Source organism: Fusarium vanettenii, assembly GCF_000151355.1.
Source record: "Fusarium vanettenii 77-13-4 chromosome 7 genomic scaffold NECHAsca_22_chr7_11_0, whole genome shotgun sequence".
Taxonomy (NCBI): domain Eukaryota; kingdom Fungi; phylum Ascomycota; class Sordariomycetes; order Hypocreales; family Nectriaceae; genus Fusarium; species Fusarium vanettenii.
In genome coordinates, this window is record NW_003315863.1 from 417,246 (window position 1) to 433,295 (window position 16,050).

The 16,050-nt window shown below is 50.2% G+C and overlaps 8 protein-coding genes across 8 annotated transcripts; 7 read left to right on the top strand and 1 right to left on the bottom strand.

The window, feature by feature from the left end:
* Positions 1-141: 141 nt before the first annotated feature.
* NECHADRAFT_45761 (uncharacterized protein) lies at positions 142-2,120 on the top strand (the record flags this gene model as incomplete). The annotated part of the gene is made up of 6 exons (XM_003044376.1): positions 142-184; positions 235-470; positions 525-890; positions 937-1,357; positions 1,404-1,738; positions 1,788-2,120. The coding sequence occupies 6 exons, from the start codon at positions 142-144 to the stop codon at positions 2,118-2,120; spliced, it is 1,734 nt and encodes a 577-aa protein (XP_003044422.1).
* A 1,152-nt stretch (positions 2,121-3,272) lies between these two features.
* On the top strand, positions 3,273-4,715 carry NECHADRAFT_45887 (uncharacterized protein; the record flags this gene model as incomplete). The annotated part of the gene is made up of 5 exons (XM_003044377.1): positions 3,273-3,538; positions 3,590-3,921; positions 3,973-4,274; positions 4,321-4,486; positions 4,543-4,715. The coding sequence occupies 5 exons, from the start codon at positions 3,273-3,275 to the stop codon at positions 4,713-4,715; spliced, it is 1,239 nt and encodes a 412-aa protein (XP_003044423.1).
* A 1,799-nt stretch (positions 4,716-6,514) lies between these two features.
* NECHADRAFT_83125 (uncharacterized protein) lies at positions 6,515-7,258 on the top strand (the record flags this gene model as incomplete). Its single annotated transcript, XM_003044378.1, has 1 exon — positions 6,515-7,258. The coding sequence occupies one exon, from the start codon at positions 6,515-6,517 to the stop codon at positions 7,256-7,258; it is 744 nt and encodes a 247-aa protein (XP_003044424.1).
* A 617-nt stretch (positions 7,259-7,875) lies between these two features.
* NECHADRAFT_83126 (uncharacterized protein) lies at positions 7,876-10,198 on the top strand (the record flags this gene model as incomplete). The annotated part of the gene is made up of 2 exons (XM_003044379.1): positions 7,876-8,419; positions 8,481-10,198. 2 exons carry the CDS (start codon positions 7,876-7,878, stop codon positions 10,196-10,198), a joined length of 2,262 nt encoding a protein of 753 aa, XP_003044425.1.
* Positions 10,199-10,653: 455 nt separating this feature from the next.
* NECHADRAFT_83127 (uncharacterized protein) lies at positions 10,654-11,321 on the bottom strand (the record flags this gene model as incomplete). The annotated part of the gene is made up of 5 exons (XM_003044496.1): positions 10,654-10,758; positions 10,790-10,830; positions 10,949-11,072; positions 11,111-11,181; positions 11,315-11,321. 5 exons carry the CDS (start codon positions 11,319-11,321, stop codon positions 10,654-10,656), a joined length of 348 nt encoding a protein of 115 aa, XP_003044542.1.
* Positions 11,322-11,879: 558 nt separating this feature from the next.
* Positions 11,880-13,139, top strand: NECHADRAFT_83128 (uncharacterized protein; the record flags this gene model as incomplete). The annotated part of the gene is made up of 2 exons (XM_003044380.1): positions 11,880-12,696; positions 13,012-13,139. The coding sequence occupies 2 exons, from the start codon at positions 11,880-11,882 to the stop codon at positions 13,137-13,139; spliced, it is 945 nt and encodes a 314-aa protein (XP_003044426.1).
* Positions 13,140-13,979: 840 nt separating this feature from the next.
* NECHADRAFT_45729 (uncharacterized protein) lies at positions 13,980-14,396 on the top strand (the record flags this gene model as incomplete). Its single annotated transcript, XM_003044381.1, has 1 exon — positions 13,980-14,396. One exon carries the CDS (start codon positions 13,980-13,982, stop codon positions 14,394-14,396), a length of 417 nt encoding a protein of 138 aa, XP_003044427.1.
* An 815-nt stretch (positions 14,397-15,211) lies between these two features.
* On the top strand, positions 15,212-16,006 carry NECHADRAFT_45823 (uncharacterized protein; the record flags this gene model as incomplete). Its single annotated transcript, XM_003044382.1, has 1 exon — positions 15,212-16,006. One exon carries the CDS (start codon positions 15,212-15,214, stop codon positions 16,004-16,006), a length of 795 nt encoding a protein of 264 aa, XP_003044428.1.
* Positions 16,007-16,050: the final 44 nt, after the last annotated feature.

The following is a 16,050-nucleotide window of genomic DNA, read 5'->3' on the forward strand; positions in this document are numbered from 1 at the left end:
TGCGGGGTCGGCTCGGGACGAGAAAAGGCCGCAAGATCATAGATTGATAACGAAGCTGCATCTTGACACCTCCACACCTACTTTGATCTTATCTTTGTACTATAATCGGTTGCCATCAATTGTTTATTTAGGCACTTTACGATGGTCTTTACACCTCCGCCATGGGTTCCTGAGTTGCCCATACGTACTTATCCCCATGTTCTCATTGCGAGCACTTTACTAACCAAAAGCCAGAACCACCAGACTCAATCTCGGTCGCCGAGTTCATGAGCACGGAAGAATATGGGCGAAGCGCCATCGCTAAATCACGAAACCCGTATACTTGTGGGCTTACCGGTAAAACACGCGATGCTGCTGAAGTGATCGCGCGGGAAGATTACCTCGCTCGAGGCATCGGTCAAGCACTCAAGTTCGATCCTCAACGTGGTTCAGAATGGGACAAAGTAGTTGGCGTGTATTCATTCAATACGGTCCGTCCAATTTTCTCAAAATTGATGTATTATCTCACTGACGTTGTCCTTCAGATTGACTATATCCCTCTCACCCACTCGATCCATCGACTCAATGGCGTAGTCAGCCTTTCCAGTGCTGCGCTGTCTTCATCAGAACTTCAAGATCAGCTCCGATTATCTAAATCCAAAGCCATTTTCACTTGCCAGCCCTTGTTGGAGGCAGCTCTCAAAGCCACGGCTGCTGTTGGGATCCCCAATGACCACGTCTTCCTACTTCCGATGCCGGACGTCGAGACGGACTCAGTGTTTCGGACAATTGAAGATCTGATTGAGAATGGCAAAAAGCTGCCCGAGTTGCCACCTCTTAATTGGGCTCAGGGACAAGCTACTCGACAAGCTGCCTACTTATGCTATTCAAGTGGCACATCAGGTCTACCAGTGAGTTGTTCTATCCAGTGGTCACCACAATACTTACATGCGCTAGAAACCTGTCATGATCTCGCATTACAACATCATTGCAGGCATTCTCCAAACTCACACTTTCGACTCTGTTGCCCGCAAGGCTTTCGGCGTTGACAATCAAGCCATGCTTGGCTTATTGCCCTTCAGCCACGTCTTTGGTCTCATGCTAATTACTCACCTTGGCACTTTCCGCGGCGATGAAATCATCGTGCTACCGCGATACACATTTCTGACATTTCTCAAGGCAGTGAGCAAGTATAGGATTCGTCAACTTAGCATCGTGCCACCAATTGTCATTGAGATGCTGAGCAAGCAAGATATATGTCGACAGTATGACCTGGAGAGTGTAGAGTTTCTATACACAGGCGCGGCGCCACTTGGCAAGGAAACGGTTGATGACTTGTTGAGGATTTATCCAAAATGGCGGCTGGGCCAAGGATTCGGTAAGAAGAACGGCCCCAAATACCATGCACCACTAACTATCACAAGGAATGACTGAGACTGCCACCGTTTTTATACAGTCCAGTGAGCACGATACTTTTGTGGGATCCACTGGCTCCTTAGTACCAGGCGCCAAAGCCAGGATCGTTGATGTTGACGGCGATGAAATCACGGACTATGAAACTCCCGGGGAACTTCTCATTCAGAGCCACTCTGTTTCCTTGGGCTACTTTAATAACCCAAAAGCAACTTCAGAGACGTTCTTCACCGACAAAGATGGCCGCTGGATTCGAACTGGCGACGAAGTACTTGTGCGAAAGGCTCCCTCTGGGAATGAACACTTTGTTGTCGTCGACCGAGTAAAAGAGCTTATCAAAGTCAAGGTACTAATGCCATATCTTGAATCTTAGAGTCACTCTAACCCGATGACAGGGCCATCAAGTCGCACCCGCAGAACTAGAAGCACACCTCCTCACCCACCCTCACGTCGATGACTGTGCAATCATTCAAGTCCCAGACGCACGAGCTGGAGAGGCCCCGAAGGCCTATGTCGTCAAGTCATCTGGTGCGAAAAAGGAATCTGAAGATAATGTCACGAAAGACATCCATAGACATGTGGAGCAGCACAAAGCTAGATACAAGTGGCTCAAGGGGGGAGTCGAGTTCATCGAAGCCATTCCAAAGAGCCCGACTGGAAAAATTCTGAGGAGGAAGCTGAGGGAAAAGGAGAGGCAAGAAAGAGTTGCCAAGGGAGCCAAGCTTTGAGGCTGCTTTATATGCTCTATTCTTGTTCTAGCAAGCCTGTTCCAGCCTTTTTCAATGCTTACAAACCCGTTGCACTTTGCCCTAACTGCTCAACCTCCCCATTGTGAGAGAAAAACCTGTGATGCAAGGGCTGTCTCGATTTCTCTTCCAGCGATAAATTGTGATAAAGTACGCTATGTCTGTGTAAAATGTCTGACACTGGGCAACAGGGAGCATGCTTGCTGAAAGGCGGCAGGCCGAGGTTGAGTCAGTTCTGTGAGTGCTGTTCCATATCACAAGCCCAATGTCACAGGAACAGCGGTACACACATTCTCATATACCGCAAATGTAACGATGACACAGTGGCGGGTAGTCTGCATGAGGGTGGTTTTCTACGCACGAGTAATTTTGCTCCCAGGCCCGAAGGCTGGTCCTCTACGAGACGCCACGCTCTCAGCTCCATGCACACCATAAACTCAAGACATGACTGCATCATCCCGGCATGAACAGATTTACTAGTAGACTCAAGAGGTTTTCGACTTTTCTCGTTTATGAAGAATGGGCAGGTGGTGGTTATTCAGTTGACGTGTGCGAAAACACCAAAAAGATTAGTTGAAGCTGGAACAACCCAACTGGCAAAAAAAGAGGTTTGCCGTCAGCAAGACTCGAACTTGCGTTTTCAGTGTCTCGATGGACCACAAACTGATGTACTAACCCCTATACGATGACGGCTTGTCTTTGTTGTTGAATGAGTAGAGTGTTGAGAGAGCCTATAGAGCCAGTGGTGTCGGTCTGATGTGAAGGTCACATTAACCAGCCATGACGCCTGGATTCTCAAGCGGCGTCCCCAAAAGACCCCCCTTCTCTCGCTCTTTTGACCGAGCTTGTCATCCTGTATTTTCACAATACTCTTGACCTTATCTATGTATGTTCTCCAGAAAGCCTCGACCGTCACATGACCCCACTCCAGCGCGTTCGGTGATTAGACCACGCGTCGCGACATGATTACTCTTCCTTGCCATCAGTTAGTTGAGGTCATCTCACCCGACTTCCAAAAACGCAATGCTGTCGCGACAGAGCCTAGAAATGGCTTTTTTCTTCGGCTCAAGAAGGGTTAAACTGCTCTGGAAGCCATTGACCCTCCCTCAACATCATCCAACTGGCCTCTTCCGGATGGCCTCGACGTGGTCAAAACTGGCCAGCTCATTAGGCCGACTCAGACAAGGGCAAAAGACACCCGAGGAGCCGCGATCGTTGCCAACCTCGGGTTTTAGCCTTATAGATCAAAGTCAAAAGGTGGAAGAAGAAGAATTACCCGACTATGTCGCTGACCGGTTCTATCCTGTTCGTCTGGGTGAAGTGTTTCACGGCCGATACCAGACCATTGCCAAATTGGGCTTTGGTAGCTCATCTACCATCTGGCTAGCTCGAGATTTAAAGTATTGTGAGACGTCTTGAATATTAAGCTATTCTGCTGACAGTGACAGCAGTGATCACCCATATGTCGCACTCAAAGTCTATGTGCACACCTCTCGCTTCCATCGGGAACTTCCGCTGTACAAAGACATGGACCAAAAGCTTTCAACGACAGAGAACCCTGGTCGGAAGAACATTCGGCAGTTACTGGACTCCTTCAACATTGATGGGCCACACGGCCAACACGTCGCGCTGGTCTTTCAGCCTGCCCAGATGAGTCTTCGGGACATGAAACTTGTCTTCCGGAAAGACGGTGGCTTTGACGAGATGTTTGTAAAGGGGGCTGTGGAGGAGCTATTAAAGGCCCTTGACTTTCTCCATAACGAGGCTCATGTGGTTCATACGGGTGTGTACTAAGGGAAAGATAATTCCTTTCGATATCTGAGCTGACTTTGAGTAGATGTTCACTCTGGAAACCTGCTCTTGGGCCTAAATGACGACTCAATTCTTCGCCCACTAGAAGACCAAGAATTTTCATCCCCGGTTGCCCGAAAGGGGGTTTCTCCCGATAGGACCATATACCTATCCCGTCTCATGCGCCCGAAACCTGGCCCAATGCTGCTTTCAGGCTTTGGGGAGGCAAGATCTGGCCCAGGACCTCACGCCGGCGATATCATGCCAATCCAATACCGAGCTCCAGAAACAATAATGTGTATCTCTTGGAGCTACCCAGTTGATATCTGGAGTGTTGGGCTCACGGTGATTACCCTTCATTTGAACTCTCTCTCTTCTCTAACCTTTGTAGGCATGGGATTTGCTTGGACCTAAACGGCTTTTCACCGCCCAAGACGAGGATGGTGATATGTATGATGCCGCACACCTGGCTCAACTAATTGCAGCCCTGGGACCGCCTCCCTTGGAATTCTTGCGACGAAACCCTGAGAGAGCTGCTGATTTTTGGGATAAGAATGGTACGTTTCAGTCTCCCCCAACTGGCCTCTGCTTAGAGCTAAATGGCTGCATCTAGGAAACTGGCTAGGTCTGGCACCTATTCCACCAAATCGAACGTTGGAGGAGCTCGAAACAAGACTTAAAGACCCCTCGCGTTTCATTGCATTTCTTCGGAGAGTGCTGACATGGGTCCCGGAGGAAAGGCCAACGGCGAAGGAACTGCTTCAGGATCCGTGGCTAAGGGAGTAAAGATACACCACACCACTCAAATAGAACTGTTCCCTTCCTATCACAACTTGAACCACGCATTCCCTTTAAATTCAGCTCAAAGGGACAATATCCTTACCACAGGATACCGTAATTCATCTTTTGGTAAAGCCATGGATCCAGCGCTACGGCCTTCATCTAGACAGAATCTCCACCGCCGGACATCGACAAGCGGGTCCCCTCCAAGGACTACCGGGTGAGATGGCCGAGTTGGTTATGGCGTCAGGTTAAGGTCACCTTAACAACCTAAGATTCCTGATGGAGCAATCCTCCTGGGTTCGAGTCCCAGTCTCATCATTTCTTTTTGTCCTTGGTCCTTGTTCTGCGGCCTGCGTCGTCCTAAGTGACTTAGCTATGGGTACACTTTTGCCCACGAGGTAATGTCAGCATCCTCTAATGGCCTACCCTAGGCCTCCCTCCTTATTCGCTTGGCTGGGACTTTTTGCTCCTTTCTACTTCGAATAACATATTGTTCACGTCCCTTCTAGAGGAATGAAATTGTTATTCTCAAGTTCCCTTCTGGTCTGATGAATCATATATATCTTCCTGTCTTGTTGAGGCTCAAGTTTAGTTAAGGATCAGGTTGCCGGCATGGGTCCCGAGGTTAGACGGTACAGAGAGAATCTGTCCACGCTTACAACAAAGCCTTGATGAGGCTCGGACGAATTCACTACCCTCGGCCTCTTAAACTCTCCGACGGCCATTGCAATTCCAATCTTTGCGTCGGCGGCGTCCATCGGAATCGCCGAGGCGGCATCTGATCACCCGGGAATAGCGCACTGGGAAATGACGCTCTTGGCATTCCCCAGACAAGCCAGTTGGATGGTTTCCTCGGTCGATCATATCCACACTGCCAAGACCGTCAGTGTTGCTCGCTTAACCGAAGCACGACCAACAGAGACGACTGGGCTTCAAAACAGTTGCCTGGAGTCTTGGCAGGCAGATTCCAAGACTTTATTACCGACAATTTCCAGTCTCGCAAAAGTTCCTTTCAGAGACATCGAGCCTCAGTGGGGGCTCTCACTGTAGCCGGGCGTCTTGAGAGTCCGGGGTTCATGAGGCTTTGAGATGCAGTTAGTCATGGCTTCTAGTTGTGTTGTTTCAAGGCGGACACAACCCAGCGACGATCATATGATGAATCTATTTGCAAAATATCGATAATGTCGCCCTGCTTCACCCCCTTCATGTAAGGATACCCAACTGGTTAGTTGATGCACTACGGCTCCGGTAACTGGTGAAGCTAAAGATCGGCTCAGAAGGGCCTGAGAATCATCCTTAACGCCGACGGGACACACTGACAATGCTACACGGAGCTTAACGTTTCCAAGAGACCATCGACAACAATAACAAAGAATACAGTTATTTGAGCCCCCAGCATGTTTTTATCCCAGCTGTACCACTTCAAAGATGACCTACCAGACCAGCAACAACCCATCAGGCTCTCCAGCCGCCTTTCACAAGCGAAGGATTCGAGGCAATCTCGCTCGCTTCCAACCCAAGTCAGCTGCGCTGTGGAGATGTGTTGGTCGCCGATCGACAATGGACCTGTGCTGCGCCCCTGAATAAAAAACCGGGGGTCCACTGACTTGGAATCCTGGCCTTTTACGCTTCCTGAAACGAAACGGCTGATTTTTAAGTTGATGTGTTTTTTTTTGGGTCTCATGAGCTTCTTTTAAGCGTATATATGACGGATGTCAGTGCCTTCGATGGCGTTGACTGCTTGCTAGTCAAGTTACGCCATCCCGAACACAAGCTCCTGCTCTCATCTCAACTTATTGACAATGATTCTTCATTCTATCGTCGTTCTAGCTCTTGCCAGCCTCAGTAATTCAAAAAACTTTGGCTACCTCCAACCACCACGACCTGTGGCAAACAGTTCCGACCTCTACGAACGACAAACCGGTTGCAACGGCGGCGGTGCTGTAGAGATAGACTGCGACGGAACTTGCATCCCCTACAACTACGACTGCTGCCGCCTTGGCGACGGATCCTACTGCGAGACCCTATGCGACCCTCTCGGCGGCTGCAAGGACAGCAAGGCCGGTAACTACCCCGGCGGCGACAACGGTTCCGGGGGTGGATATGGCGATGACGATAGCGGCGACGACGGTGACTCGGATGGTGACGGGTGTCAGGATGGTTATACCCCTTGCGGCATACTCTGCATCCCACCGACTGGAATGTGCTGTGATAATGGCGGCGGCTGGTGCAAGTTGGGCAAATGCACGTCGAACGGGGAATGCGATCTGAGCGAGTATGAGGACGGAGCACAAAGCAGTGCCGGCGCTCAGACGGCCACAGAAGCAAATGGAAGCAGAAGCACTGGTAGTAGTAGTAGTGGGAAGGGCAATGGTAGTGACGAGAAGGAGAGCTCCAACAAGGATGAGGACAGTAAGAGTGGTGATGATAAGGATAGCGACGAGGAGGCCAGCGAGTCCAAGGAGGGAGACAAGAGCAATGATGCTCCCCTTCATCTCCCGACCCTCGCTGTTGGCCTCGTGGCACTCGTTCCTCTCCTGATGTAGAGCAATGTCATCTTGCGACCTCTCAATGTGTGTGAAGATCGCGTCTCCTGTACGTTTAATAACGCATGCATCTAGGCATAACATGAAGCATTTTCCTATTGTTTAACCCTTGTATATCACTCTGAAGTAGGTAATCATGTTGCACCGTGACTAAGTAGTTGGTCCGCCAAGTGAGGGCTGTTGAGAGGCCCAGCCCAAGGTGACACTGCACCTTGTCTTGGAGAAATTTTCTTGGGCTCTAATAACAGTCGATGAGAACCACAGGGGTTCGCTGTAGTTTCATGTAAGACGGAACACAGGCGAGACGTAACCTAACAAGCCTCAGCCCCTTATTGACCCGCATCAGGAAACATTTTAACTATTAAGCTACTCGGGATCTTGTCTATGCTCTCTCTGTTCTGCGAATAATCCTGTTTCGGGATGTCTCGGCGGGTTGACGCTATGCAAGGCGTCAGCCTGAGGAGCAAGCCCAATCACATCAAGTCCTTGAGTTCTGTGGCTTGGGATTGGGCACTAACAGTTCAAAATCCCTCATTGGAGGCATCCAACTTTCACATCGCAACCACCGTTCATCTTAAAACCATCCAGACTCACTGGATGAGGCGTGAATCACCGCCATGGAAGACAAGGACCTTGTAGCGGCGCGCGAGTATCCTGGATGCTTCACCGATAATGAGGTTCGCCAGTACCTTGGACAGCCTTCCCGGGATGCCCCAAATCATGAAGATCAACTGCAGTGCGAAGGGCGAGAAGTGACTCCCGAGAACCACTGGCTCAGAGACTGCCTGTGCGCTCCCTTTCATGTGCGGTGTGCAGGTCCGGGGAGAGCATGTAGCCATGAAAGGAAGGACGGATCAACCGTTATGAACGAAGCGCCCACAAACCAGATAACCGGAGTGGACACATTTTTGGATTCTCCTGTTCATATCCAAACGACACTCGACGAGCTCCGCGCAGCGTCCGAGTCGGCATGTTGGTTCTGCGCGGTCCTCTATGCCAGCATCTCATCCATGCCATCCTGGGATCCCACCGTGCCGCTGGGGAGTAAAAGAGGGTTACATATCAGTCGCGACAAGGATGGGCTATATCTGAGGTGGACTAATGTCGATGGAGCTTGTCTAACAGAGCCACCGGTGATACTCTTCATCGACGGCAATATAGGTACGCAACATCATCCTATTGGAGTACTGGGGAGTGAAATTTACCCAGACTGTGCCATCAGCGTCCTTCTCCCCCTGCCAAGCGCTTCGGGCCAAGAAGCGAAAGGTCTATGCCGAACCCCGAACACAGCTAGCTTTTGCGTCTAGAGCTTTGAAAATTTGTATCGACACGAACGCATGCGCACCTAGGTTGGCCTCATTCATGCCTACAAGGCTCGTCCACGTGCAGGTTGTCGGTGGTAAATATTCCGTTCACCTCGTTACAGGGACCTCTCGTCAGCCCTATGTCACACTCAGTCACTGCTGGGGCCTCGAGTTCCCGTCCTACGCCAAGACCACGACATTAAACATCGATTCTCGACTATCACCTTCTGGGATTCCCTGGGCGGAGCTTCCGCAGACCTTCCGCGACGCTGTTGCCGTGACGGAGCGGCTTGGGTTCGAATACATCTGGATTGACGCACTGTGCATTCTTCAGGACTCGTCTGCGGATTGGCAGGCCGAGTCCAGCATGATGCACCAAGTCTACTCGCACTGCGACTTGATGCTTAGTGCGGACGCATCCCCCGACACCAACGTGGGCCTATTCCGATCGTGCAATATGGCGAGGCCCCGGTCTGTAGCCATATCGCCATCGCCTGTCCTTTGGCAAGGCTGCTCCGTCAAGGCGTCTTACGATCTTACACATTATACCCACACCCTAAAGACCATATTGAACCTTCGTTTGGACCGAACCCGCATCTTCCCTCTATCAACAAGAGCATGGTGCTACCAGGAAGAGCAACTTGCCCGACGGATCGTGCATTTTTCCGTTGATGAAGTCTCCTACGACTGTCTTGGTGGTGTCGAGTGTCAATGTGGCTTCCGCGGGCCTGAGGTTGAAAGCTATGATGATAACATCTTCCTCAAAACCCTGCCATATGTGACTTGTACAGAGGGAGAAAAGCACGATTTCTGGCGAAATATAGTTCAAGGGTACAGTGGGCGCCGACTGTCGTTCTGGTCCGACCGGCTCCCTGCTCTCTCAGCTCTAGCACGACAATTCCAAGTCTCGAACAGGATCGGGCCTGTTCGACCGTCGATTAACAAAGACGAGGAGCGGATGTTTAACGAGATGGACATGGGAACTTACCTTGCAGGGTTCTGGTCCAACTTCCTCCGGGCTGATCTCTTTTGGTATGCCTGCAGTACAGATGGCGGTCGCATATCGACTACATCGAACTACGTTGCACCAACCTGGTCATGGGCAAGTGTCTCTAACAAAGTTCGCTTCGGTGAGCAAGGTATTTTTCTTGCCAAGATCCTCAGCGTCCATTGCTCTCTAGCGGGATCTGATGAGCTAGGAATGATCACCTCGGCGGAACTGGTCCTCAGAGCCAAGACTATCCCAGTCCGCCTGACCCAGGAGTTTTTCTTCAACGGCAAATGCTGGACCATCACCTTGGAGGGTCAGGACCTAGCAAGTGGCAAGTACACATGGCTTGGCGCTTACCGGCCCGATTACGTCCAACCCACGCCGAAAGCCGATTTCTGGTGTGGAATTATTCCCAGGGTGGAGTGGCCTGACCGTCCGCCTGGAAAGTTGATTCCTGTCAACGACGCAGAGTATCTTGCCCTGCTGGTGGGAAGCCGAGCTATTATCATTGTCAGAGTTGTGGAAGCTAGAGAGCCCCTTGTTTGCGAGCGCGTGGGGACTGTGCATTGCAACTCGGAGCCTCGAAGCAACGGCTTCACTCGGTGGTTTAATGGCGCCAAGCAACGGGTTTTGAAGATCATCTAAACATGAAGAAGAGGTATACCACCTATTGAGGCGTGAAACTATCTATGGTGCGGACTTAACCAAAGACTTGAAGGACGTCGTTCCCGAGCCTAGCAGTCAGGTTACTTTCATTGGGGGAAGACCCAGGGCTGAGGGCGGCGGTGGGCTGGGTTCTAACTTGATAGCATTTCGATCATTCCCTATTGCAGTTTTCACAGTAGATTGTGATAAATTATTCACGTATGCCACCGGCAAGTGTGGATAAAGTGATGGGCTGAGCCGTGCTAGCTGAGGTTTAGACCGATCTGGGCTCCCCACAAGGCTAAAGAAACCAGGTCCGCGGTACGACTGGGTCTTTATTTGATGCTTATTTCGGACGAGTGGCAAGCTATAAAGTCCTAATTGATCTTTGTCATTAGAGAGTGGATGCTTGAGACTTCCTGAATGAGATGTTGGCCTAGCTAGACGCCGCTGATTTAATTTGGTGCGAAGAGGCCGCCGTGAGGGACAGGCCGGGCAGCAGTTGTTAGTGGTTGGCATTTCTGCGCTATTTCACGGCCCATAGCCAGATTGGACTTTAGCTGGTATCATATCATTTATATCTACTCTTACCTCGATAAACGCCTTGGTTGAGATACAGGCGTGGATTGAGACTGTCCCTAAAGAGTATATAATCTACCTTGACTCTTCACATTTCTTGCTACTCGATCATAACTCTAACTCACAAGCCCTTGTCTCATTCTTTGTCCTTTCGCCGGTTCTCCGACCAACGTTTCAGGCGCCGTTCCTGGACCAAAACCTTTGAACAGCCACCACTATCGGTTTCTGGAAAGGCGTCCTCGATGTCATGGGCTCTATCCCTATCGTCAGCCACGCGACGGCAGGCATCCAGTTCCTTGTCAGCGACAAAACAAGCTCGCAAAAATCTCTAACCTCCAACACAAGCAACTCCATGTCAACTGTTGGTGCCAGCGGCGGCTTCTTCGTCGGAGGCGCTGCTGGAGCTGTTGTTGGAGATGTAGGTCAGATTTAGAACAAGATCAATAGCAAGGACTTGGATCTCAGTGCCGTCAAGGTTTCAACCGACGTTGTTATTGGTAGGCTCTCAGGTGGTTTCAGTAGAGGCAGCCTCGGAACCATCCATTGTGAAAGGTGTTGGAAGTGCGATTGGAAAGGGAGCCGGCAAGGTAAAGGCAGCACATCGAGCATCATCCAAGATAAGATGTGATGTTCATTTATGGTATTTGGTGGATCAAACTATGATGCATCACGTTCACCTTATTCACGAACAAAACACTTGGCTGTCCCTGAAAGGAGTTACCATGAGTTGTTGCTGGCCGCCACGTCATTGTTCCTTTGTTCGGCCATGGCCAAAAGCTGCACAGTTACGAACCCGCGTCTTGTCACATTTTTCTTGAGTGGATCAGTTCTAATCTAAAATTATGAGGAATGTTCGAATAGTGAGTAGTTTAATACTCCATCACCGAACATGCGAACGATCACGGTTATTTCATGAGAGTAGCCGCGCTGTCAACCAAACCCTGACAACCTTCTCTTCTATAAAAGGCCAGACCCCTAAGACCATGTTAACACTTCCACACACCACCTCGAATTTGGAAGAACCAACCATTTGTCACTTTTTGACCTGTTGTTGCCGCACCTACCTTTTCTCTTGAGCCAAGATTGTTAACACTCAACCATCATGGCAGCCCAGAACCGCGAGTTCGTTTTCGACAAATCACAACTCCCGTGCGTCTTTGACCAGGACTATGACCGCGAATTATCTCTCAGAGCGCAGTTTGTACTCCTGAACGTAGGTCAACCCCTCCCCATCGTCGTGCTCCCGCGACTGAGCCGCCCGCCAAAGCACCGGAAGCAAGCACATGACGATGAGCTGACCGAGACAATCTATATGATCAGGGATGAGCTCAAATATCTGAACGAGACCGGCAGGCTCGATACGAACTGCCGTGCCCCTTGTCAGCTGGGACTCGCCAAAAGACTTGGGAAAAGATGGGCTTTCTTGCACATTGGCACCTTTGCCCCCTATCCTCCCAACTTCAGCTTCCATCATCAGGTGGCACCTGGCGCCGTCCTCGGTCCCAAGACCCAGGAGGATCATGTATCCATTGCCGCCACTGAGATCCAGGAACTGACAAGGTTGATCACTCAAGATCGCTACAAGTGGTTCCTTGAGTGTGAGAAGGCGATTCGCGACAGGATTAAGCTCGTCGAGACGCGCATCAGCGAGCTGGAGCTAGGCATGACCCGTCAGCACAACGCCGTGTCGAAGGAGTTTGAGGCCTGGGCTGAAAACATTGGGGATAATGCCTTTGTGATCGATGATTCCTTTCAGAGGATCCAAGACAACGACACTGACTTCTGCGGCTGGCATGTCTGGTTCAGACTTGAGAGACAGCTGTTGGAGGCTGAGCAATCTCTAGAGCTTGAGAGACACGCCCAGGAGTCTTTGTTTTGTGACATTCTAGCGGCCATGACAAACGGGCTAATCCTGAAGGGTGAGATGCCTTAGGAGAGTGTAGTAGTGGGTGATTGTTGAGTAACAAGGAGAACCAGGCATTAGTTCACTGAGTTCTTCCGCATGGATCGAGAATAGAGGCCACGTAGAAAATTCACAGTTCTTCTGGCAATTACATATTTATCCATATTCTTTTACTGCAATGAAACGATACTGCTATCCACTGTCAATGATTTTGATCTCCACCACAAGCTACGGTAAGACCCTGTCCTGCACAGCACTCGAGTAATGGACCGACCCGTCGGTGAGACTGACGACTCGTGTTGGATTAAAACTGCAGTGAAAGCTGAAATAGGTAACCGTGTTCGGGCTGAGCACGGAAAACGAACAGGTTTCCTTATTAGACTTAGCTTGCTCCTACAGACGGCCACGACCCTTGCATCTCAACTCGGTGACCTGATGATCGTCAAGGACATGGCCTAGGATAAGCCTTGGCACAGAAATACCAGCGAATTGGATCCGTGTGCGTTCATATCTCATTTTCTCAGCTGGGTTTAAAATTGCAGTGAATGACATAGACTAGTGAGCATTGCTCGCAACTGTTCCAGCAGGCGAGCATTGTTTCCCGAGTGGGTCTGGGTCACTGACCGCCACTGCTAATTGCAGCGCAGCATATTGCAAACCAAGACAGACAATAAACAGATTTTGGGGCAGAAACATCAGTGAACGTGATCCGTGTGCGTTTATATCTCAGCGTCTCGGCTAGGGTGAAAATTGCAGTGGAGAGGGCTGAGAGAGAGTTTACGCCCTACGCCTTACGCACTGACTCGTCCGGTTTTCGGCGTTGGGTTGCCACCGTGGTTCCTTGATATTTGAAGACGGAGTAACTTGAGGAGGGAATAGCGCCCTGCGAGATCGGCATCCGCGCGCCCTACTATGGATTCTGCTCTCCATGAAAGCCAAAGAAATAATCGGACAAATGACGCGAAACTTCTATGAAATCCAGCTCTCAAGGATCCTGCCGCAAATCTTGGTCTACAGTTAACTGATAAAGTCCATCTAATGCATCTACAACGTGTGGTGGGTGGTCAAGTTCACCTCTCCATGAATGGCCATCGCACTGTAGTTTCAAAGATAAAGCACTACACACGAATAATATGAATATGGAGAGAAAGTATCACAAGTCGGGCCGAAGGTCATGACACATGCGCATGTGGTGAGCTCGTATTCCCCTACAATATAAGATCAATACCAGGTCCCTCCCGCTCTCTCAACTCCAGCACAACCAGTCTTCCATCATCATTACCCGCCAACCACTTAATCATGTCTACCAAAAAAACCTTCGACCGCTTCGTCGAGTTCATCAACTCCGGAGATCGCACCCTCGGCGAACAAATCATTGACGAATCCGCCGAATTCCATGTCCCGTTCGACAGCAAACCACTGAAAGGCCTCGATGGATACATGCAGATCTTGGGCATGATGCGAGGAGCCTTTCCCGACATCCAGTGGACGGTGGAGGAGATAGTCTGTGAAGGAAATAAGGTGGTCGCAAGATTCACAACGCGTGGGACACACAATGGCCCTTTTCTTGGCACGCCTCCTTCTGGAAAGGCGATTCAAATGACGGCTATGAATCTGTACAAGATTGTTAATGGGAAAATTGTGGAGGAATACGGCTTGCCTGATATGTTTGGGTTGATGGTGCAGATCGGAGCAGTCAAGATTCCCCTGCCATGAGACTCCAGATTTAAGCAAAGTCAAAATAAAATCTCGAGAATGGCCTCTTTCAGACACCCGCATGATAAAAACCAGAGTGAAAACGGCACTCTTCTGTGAATTTAGAAAATAAGCGGTCAATATCATTAACTTCTAGCGGATCTGGCGTTCAGTCTGACAACATCTCCACAATCAGTCGAGAGTGATATTTCCAACCTCTTCAAAGCTGCCCTTGTCCTACCTTCATCTAATTGTGAACTCGGTGACGCTTCCAAAAGAAGTCATCGGCCACAGTACCAAAAACACAATTCTTGACGCTTCGGCATTAAGGCCAATTATCTCCGTCCAAGCCAGTGCTTGGATCTCGGTTCCTCGGGGACAAAGAGAAGCCCGACCCTAATGCCAACCCCAAAAAGAGCATCACAAGTTCCACTGCAGCAAACGTGTGCTTAGTGATCATCAAACCCTCTAGGAAACGTAGTATAATCCGATGATTCCATGATCAGTTTTTCGCTCGCTAAAACTTGATATTCTAGCACTCGGGAAGTGGCTTTTTATGTGGGCAAATTGTTCCAAGCCATTGCCATATCGTCAGCCCATGGCAGAACTTGTTTGAGCGGACTTTCGGCGGACTTTGAGAAGGCCCTTGGGTCCTTTAGGTGGACTTGCTCCGAACGGTTGCACTATAAATTTCATGTAAAAGTTGTCTTCAAATACCTTGTGCTCATTCATCTTCTTCCTACACTTTAACTTGAGCCGTGTTCACTCAATCTTCCGGTTCTTCGTCTCACAGCCATTCTCTCATAACGCCTAAAGACTTCGGACTATCCTTCACAATGGCATCAACCTCCAAGTACCTATCCAAACTGCACGACAAGTCGATCCTCATCGTCGGTGGTACCTCTGGCATCGGTTTCGCCGTCGCAGAAGCTTGCCTCGAGTACGGTGCCAGCGTTGTCATCGCCGGCCGCAGCCAGTCCAAGCTCGACGATGCCCTTAGCCGCCTTATATCAGCATACCCAGATGCTAAAGATCGTGTCCGCGGACATGTGGTTGATCTGAAAAATGACATCGAGGCTAGTGTCACCGAGCTCCTCGAGTTTGCGACGGCTAGCGGTCAGGAGACGCTTGATCACATTGTGAGCACTGCCGGTACAGGAGCAACTGGTATCACTTTGGAAAACGCGACCGAGGAAAACGTACTTGATGCCGGCAAGATGAGAATCGCCGGGACATTGTTGCTGTGCAAGATAGCACAGGACTACATGAGCAAGGCCCACACCTCATCCATCACTTTTACCGGCGGTGTAGCCTATTACAGGCCTATGGAAGGGTACAGCGTAACAGCAGCTACTGCAGGCGGCATGGGCTCTATGGCCTTGGGGCTCGCTGTGGATTTGAAGCCCATCAGGGTGAACATGGTGTCTCCAGGGGCGATACGGACAGAACTGTTCGAAAATATGGTCCAAAACGCAGGAGGCGTGGATGTTGCGGATATTTTTGCGAAGAAGACGTTGCTTGATCGGATTGGTAGCCCGGAGGATGTTGCCGAGATGTATTTGGGGATCATGAAGAGTGGTTCCATCACTGGGCAGGTTATCCATGTCGAGGGTGGATTCTTGCTGAAGTGAGAGGGCTGGCGATTGCATCCTGGCCCGATCTTAGGAGGTAGTTA